At 44.2% G+C, this 7516-nt stretch overlaps 1 protein-coding gene across 1 annotated transcript in view; it reads left to right on the top strand.

Annotated features, from left to right (window-relative positions):
* Positions 1 to 4759: 4759 nt before the first annotated feature.
* Positions 4760 to 7516, top strand: part of LOC106573013 (pleckstrin homology domain-containing family A member 5) — an 89467-nt gene continuing 86710 nt past the window's right edge. Inside the window, exon 1 of the mRNA XM_014147609.2 lies at positions 4760 to 4854. Within this exon, the coding sequence (XP_014003084.2) occupies positions 4760 to 4854 (95 nt within the window). The remainder of the gene's footprint in view (positions 4855 to 7516) is intronic.

Below are 7516 nucleotides of genomic sequence, written 5' to 3'. Positions count from 1 at the left end.
CAGCCGTGCAAATACTGCCCCCTAGCCCTAACAGGTTAGTAGGTGGGAAGAATTTTGAGAGAGTCAGGGAGTTTTAGATGAACAGCAGTGGGGTTGATGACATGATCAATTTCAAAGGGGCCAATGAATCTGGGAACTAGTTTTTTTTAAACCACAGGTCCTTCGAAGAAAGCCATACCCTTTGGCCTGGGGTGTAGACTGGAGCTGCAGCACGACGACGGTTAGCCTTGGATTGGGTCCTGGCGGAGGCACGAAGAAGGGCAGCCCGGGCCCTCCTCCAGGTGTGACGACAATGGTGCATGTGGTCCTGGACTGAGGGCACCGCTACTTCAACCTCTTGGGAAGGGAACAAGGGAGGTTGGTAACCCAGAGCACACTCAAAAGGGAGACATACCTGATGAGGCGTTGATGAGGGTGTTGTGGGCATACTCCACCCAGGGTAGCTGGGCACTCCAGGAGGAAGGGTTAGCTGAAGTAACACAGCGTATAGCAGTTTACAACTCCTGGTTAGCCCGCTCGGTCTGACCATTGGTCTGGGGGTGATATCCAGATGAAAGGCTGACCTTAATACACAGAGCTGTGCAGAAGGCTCTCCATACCTGGGATGTAAACTGGGGTCCTCTGTCAGAAACAATGTCACTGGGGATTCCATGCAGCCGCAAAACATAGGATTCCAGCAGGTCCGCAGTCTCCCTGGAGGACGGAAGCTTGGAAAGGGGAATGAAGTGGGCCGCTTTAGAAAATCGGTCAGTAATAGTGAGGATGACTGTGTTACCATTTGATGGGGGAAGCCCAGTGACGAAGTCCAAAGCTATGTGTGACCAGGGACGACTAGGTATGGGAAGAGGACGAAGCAGACCAGATGGAGGTTTGGTGGAGGTTTTATTCCGGGCACAGACTGAGCAGGCTGATATGAATTCCCGAGTGTCTCTCTCCATGGTGGGCCACCAAAATCGCTGACGCAGGAAGGCGACTGTCCGATTCATGCCAGGGTGACAGGTGAGGTGAGTAGAATGGGCCCATTGAAGAACATCAGAACGAACTGAATCTGGCACAAACAGAGCCTTACACGGGCCGTTTCTAGGATCAGGCTGGGACAGCTGAGCCCGACGAACACGAGACTCAATCTCCCAGGAGACAGCAGCAACGATGCAGGAGGATGGCATAATGGTCTCCGGCTCGGAACCTTTGTTGTCTGCGGTGAACTGACGAGAGAGGACATCAGGCTTGGTATTCTTAGATCCAGGGCGATAAGTGAGTGTGAAGTTGAATCTTCCAAAAAACAATGCCCACCTGGCCTGCCGAGTGTTGAGACGCTTGGCAGTCTGGATGTAGGCTAGATTTTTATGATCCGTCCACACAATGAAGGGAAGTACTGAACACTCTAACCAGTGACGCCGCTCCTCAAGAGCCAGCTTAACAGCCAAGAGTTCCCGGTTGCCAACGTCAAAATTTCTCTCTGGAGGTGAGAGCTTGCGGGACAAGAAGGCACGAGGATGGAGCTTCTGATCCGCGGGAGAACATTGAGACAGAACTGCACCTACCCCGGTGTCGGAAGCGTCCACCTTGAGGACAAACTGGAGTTCTGGGTCTGGCTGGGTAGGGATTGGAGCAGAAGTGAAGCTGTGCTTGAGTTCCCAGAATTCTGCCTCGGAGGTGGCAGGAAAGAGTATATGTAGAGGTCTTGATTTATGGGACGATTTGCAGCTGGTAGGGATCTGCTCTGAGTCCAGCACACCTGTCTCCAACCACACACACACACACAGAGAGAGAGAGAGAGAGAGAGAGAGAGAGAGAGAGAGAGAGAGAGAGAGAGAGAGAGAGAGAGAGAGAGAGAGAGAGAGAGAGAGAGAGAGAGAGAGAGAGAGAGAGAGAGAGAGAGAGAGAGAGAGAGAGAGAGAGAGAGAGAGAGAGAGAGAGAGAGAGAGAGAGAGAGAGAGAGAGAGAACTGGACGACACCAGAGGGCGTAGTGGGAGCAGATGTGACACCATTATGTGGTCTCCTTGTGGTTTCTACGCATATTAAGTTATGAAATTGTAAGTCCAACTGTCGCTTCAGTTTTTCCCTCTCTATGGCCTTATTTGAGTTCATCCAGTTTAGCTCCCAGCAAAGAGCTGGAATAAGTTAACATTTTCAAGTTTGTTTGTGTAATGGACACTATACATTGCAAAGTCTTAACCTCTATGGGACCGGCGGGACGAATTCGTCCCACCTACGTAACAGCCACTGCCAGCCTGTGGCGCGATTTTCAAAATCTTCAAAATCCTATTACTTCAATTTCTCAAACATATGACTATTTTACAGCCATTTAAAGATAAGACTCTCGTTAATCTAACCACACTGTCCGATTTCAAAAAGGCTTTACAACGAAAGCAAAACATTAGATTATGTCAGCAGAGTACCAAGCCAGAAATAATCAGACACCCATTTTTCAAGCCAGCATATAATGTCACCAAAACCCAGAAGACAGCTAAATGCAGCACTCACCTTTGATGATCTTCATCAGATGACAACCCTAGGACATTATGTTATACAATACATGCATGTTTTGTTCAATCAAGTTCATATTTATATCAAAAACCAGCTTTTTACATTAGCATGTGACGTTCAGAACTAGCATACCCCCGCAAACTTACGGGGAATTCGCTAACATTTTACTAAATTACTCACGATAAACGTTCACAAAAAGCATAACAATTATTTTAAGAATTATAGATACAGACCTCCTCTATGCACTCGATATGTCCGATTTTAAAATAGCTTTTTGGTGAAAGCACATTTTGCAATATTCTAAGTACATAGCCCAGGCATCACGGGCTCGCTATTTAGACACCCGGCAAGTTTAGCACTCACCATAATCATATTTACTATTATAAAAATGTCATTACCTTTTGTTGTCTTCGTCAGAATGCACACCCAGGACGTCTACTTCAATAACAAATGTTGGTTTGGTCCAAAATAATCCATCGTTATATCCGAATAGCGGCGTTTTGTTCGATGCGTTCCAGACACTATCCGAAATAGTAAAGAAGTGTCGCGCGCTTGGCGCAATTCCCGACAATAAAATTCAAAGTATTCCATTGCCGTACGTCGAAGCATGTCAACCGCTGTTTAAAATCAATTTTTACGTCATTTTTCTCGTAGAAAAGCGATAATATTCCGACAGGGAATCTCCTTTTCGGCAAACAGAGGAAAAAAATCCCAAAGGCGGGGGCGGTCGGGGTCACGCGCATAAGCTAGTGTCTCTTGATGGGCCACTTGAGAAAGGCGATAATGTGTTTCAGCCTGGGGCTGGAATGACGACATTCTCTTTTTCCCGGGCTATGAGAGCCTATGGACGACGTGGGAAGTGTCACGTTAGAGCAGAGATCCTTAGTAAATGATAGAGATGGCAAAGAAGTTCCAGAAATGGTCAGACAGGCCACTTCCTGTAAAGGAATCTCTCAGGTTTTGACCTGCCATTTGAGTTCTGTTATACTCACAGACACCATTCAAACAGTTTTAGAAAATGTAGGGTGTTTTCTATCCATATGTAATAAGTATATGCATATTCTAGTTACTGAGTAGGAGTGGTAACCAGATTAAATCGGGTATGTTTTTTATCCAGCCGTGTCAATGCTGCCCCCTAGCCCTAACAGGTTATTAATCACCTGAGCTCTCATAATAAAAACGCCAAAATATACAAAAAAGCAACAATGAAGTGGTAAAATCTGATAATACATAAAGTAGTCCAGTAAAAGAAAAACCGCCTAGTGTGACAACTTGTCTGTTCTGCCAGGATTATCCCACTGTACTCTACACCCACATTCTACTCCTCACAGAGTGAAAGATGCAACCAAACTTTATGAGATGGTTTCTTTGACACAGTCTAGTCATGGACTAAAAAATATTAAACAACGGAGATGTGTTGCATAAGGCTGGTTTATGCATAATCAAGCCAAAATCTCATCGGCTGGCTATTATTGGAGAAAAAATAATAATAGGAGTAAATCTTTCACTCGGGACCAGTAGAGAAAAGGCCGAGGAAGATTATTTCCGCTCTCCTCCAACCCCCTGGATAACGACCTTTCTGAATATCACTGTTTAATCCGGCGCTCAGGAGGAAAATGGGCAGAAAAAAGATTACCTTATCTTAGTTTGGATCTTGGAAATGTCACATTGTAAGATGGAGGCTTGGGAAACCCAGGCAATGAAGTTGGGATTACACCCTGATTCTATTTTTATAAGAATAATTATAATAATTATAAGATTTTATAAGATATGTAGGATCTCCTCACACTTCATTTTAAATTAAACTCACTTAAAGTATTGCTTTTGGAAAAACTTTCTTTAGACGAGACATAAATGCACAAATATATTAGAGTAAATCATTACATACAGTAATATTTGTATTGTATTATACATTGGTTTACAGTACAATAATTTAAATACATGCTCCGGAACATTGGCGACTACTAAATATTTTATAAACCTCCCGCTTTGGGCTGGATATGTCATTGTGTACATGCATAATCTATGAGCATAATTACTTTCTTACCTCAGTTAACCACAACATCCCTAGTTTTAAAGTCTGTTCCCACCATGTTTCCACCCATCCAGGACATCTATACCGAACAAAAATATACAGGCAATGATTTCAACAATTTTACTGAGTTACAGTTCATATAAGGAAATCAGTCAATTTAAATAAATTCGTTAGGCCCTAATCTACGAATTTCACAAGACTGGGCAGGGGCGCAGTCCGAACTGGGTGGGCCTATGCCCCTCCCAGGCCCACCCAGTTTGGACCTAGGCCCACCCACTGGGGAGCCAGGCCTAACCAATCATAATGAGTTTTCCCCACGATCCCGCAGGTAAAGAAGCTGGATGTGGAGGTCCTGGGATGGCGTGGTTAAACGTGGTCTCCGGTTGTGAAGCCAGTTGGACGTACTGCCTAATACTATTACAATTCCAAGGCTCTGTATGGGCTTTGTTTATTCAAATTGATGTGGCTGTTTCATCAGACTTATACAATGCATTTGGAAAGTGTTCAGACCCATTAACTTAAAAAACCATTGTTATTTTACAACCTTTTTTCTAAAATTGATTAAATACATATTTTTTCCTCATCAATCTACACACAATACCCCATAATGACAAAGCGAAAACAGTTATTCAATATTTTTTTTGCAAATGTATTAATTTAAAAAAACATACCTCATTTACTTTCGTTTTCAGACCCTTTGATATGAGACTCGGAATTGAGCTCAGGTGCATCCTGTATGTATTGATCATCCTTGAGATGTTTCTACAACTTCATTGGAGTCCACCTGTGGTAAATTCAATTGATTGGACATGATTTGGAAAGGCACACACCTGTCTATATAAGGTTCCACAGTTGACAGTGAATGTCAGAGCAAAAAGAAAGCCATGAGGTCGAAGGAATTGTTGGTTGAGCTCCGAGACAGGATTGTGTCAAGGCACAGATCTGGGGAAGGGTACCAAGACATTTCTGCAGCATTGAAAGTCCCCAAGAACACAGTGGCCTCCATCATTCTTAAATGGAATAAGTGTGGAACCACCAAGACTCTTCCTAGAGTTGGTCGCCCGGCCAAACTGAACAATCGGGGGAGAAGGGTCTTGGTAAGGGAGGTGACCAAGAACTCGATGGCCACTCTGACAGCGCTCCAGAGTTCCTCTGTGGAGATGGGAGAACCTTCAAGACAGCCAACCATCTCTGCAGCACTCCACCAATCAGGCCTTTATGGTAGTGTGGCCAGACAGAAGCCACTCCTCACTTCAAGGCACATGAAAAAGGCACCCAAAGGACTCTCAGACCATGATTTAACAAGGTTATCTGGTCTGATGAAGCCAAGATTGAACTCTTTAGCGTCTGGAGGAAACCTGGCACCATCCCTACGATGAAGCATGGGGTTGGCAGCATCATGCAGTGGGGATGTTTTTCAACAGCAGGGACTGGGAGACTGGTCCGGATCGAGGGAAAGATGAACGGACCAAAGTACAGAGTGATTCTTGATGAAAACCAGCATCTGAGTGCTCTGGACCTCAGACTGGGGCTATGGATCACCTTCCAACAAGATTACAACCCTAAGCATACAGCCAAGACAATGGAGGAGTGGCTTTGGGACAAGTCTCTGAATGTCCTTGACTGGCCCCGCCAGAGCCCCGACTTGAATCCGATCTAACATATCTGGAGAGACTTGAAAATAGCTGTGCAGCGATGTGCCCCTTCCAATCTGACAGATGTTTAGAGAATAATGGGAGAAACACCCAAAATACAGGGGTGCCAAGCTTGTAGCTTCATACCCAAAAAGACTTGAGGCTCCAACAAAGTACTGAGTAAAGGGTCTGACTACTTATTTGATTTTTTACCTGTTTTTGCTTCATCATTATGGGGTGTTGTGTGTAGATTGATGAGGGAAAAAATTTATAATTCCATTTTAGAATAAGGCTGTAACATAACATAATGTGGAAAAAGTCAGGCGGTCTGAATACTCCCGAATGCGCTGTTTGTAAACTATGTAAAACATCCTCTTATACAGCTCTAGTCTGAGTGAGTCACTTGTCAAACTAACCTTTGTTGACACCAAGTTCCCCCCACTCCTGGAAGTGTCAATCTCAGCATTCCTCTGTCACTCAGTGACAACATGCATAACAGAGCCTGCTTTGAAAGGCCTGTCATCCGTCAAAGTCACATACACGTGCTGTTGACAGGAGCTGCGCACATGAGTCATGCATCAAACAATAGGAGTAGGGCCTAACTAAGCATACAGCATCGATTTAAAGACATGTTTGGGAGCTGTTGATTTCCCTACTGACATGCAGTCTCTATGCTAGGCAATCTCTTATCGGTCTAATGGTAACACCATTACATGTTAGTTGAGAGTAACATGCTGGAAAGATGCAGTTCAGATGCTGTTCAACACAATGTGGACATGACTTGTTTATTTTCTCAGTCTTTTGCAATATGAAATAAAATGTGTCCCCTTCTCTTTTGTAGCTTTAATTATGGAAAAGTGATTTTCCCAACATCTTACAGGCCTGGGAAATTCCAGTCCTCGGTGGCCTGATTGGTGTCACACTTTTCCCCCATCACAGCTGATTTAAACTAATTGCTTTCCAAACTGAAAGTCATGATTAGTTGATTATTGGAGTCAGGTGTGTTAGCTGGGGCTGGGGCAAAAGTGTGACACCAATCATGCCCCTGAGGACTGGAGTTGCCCAGGCCTGCAGGTACAGTAATATACTGCTAGGTTCGAATGGATGCCTTTGTGTTACTGTGTCTATTCTGTGTAAAGCATTTGCACCTACATCCATCTGTTTATTTTGTTCTGTGATGTTGTTCTACACTAAAAGCAAACCCTTGGTGTTTTGCCTGATGTCGTGTTCTGTATTTACATTGCAAAGTCCTGCTAGTTCTGTATGGTGTTTGTTCTTGTCTGAACCATGTTCAACCAAATCATCAAACTAAACAACTAACTGAAAGAACATCTGCATGATAATGACTTAGTCCTG

This window comes from Salmo salar, chromosome ssa16 (assembly GCF_905237065.1).
Source record: "Salmo salar chromosome ssa16, Ssal_v3.1, whole genome shotgun sequence".
NCBI classification, from domain to species: domain Eukaryota; kingdom Metazoa; phylum Chordata; class Actinopteri; order Salmoniformes; family Salmonidae; genus Salmo; species Salmo salar.
Note: the sequence above shows the minus strand (reverse complement) of the source record. Positions and strands in the feature narration are given on the sequence as shown.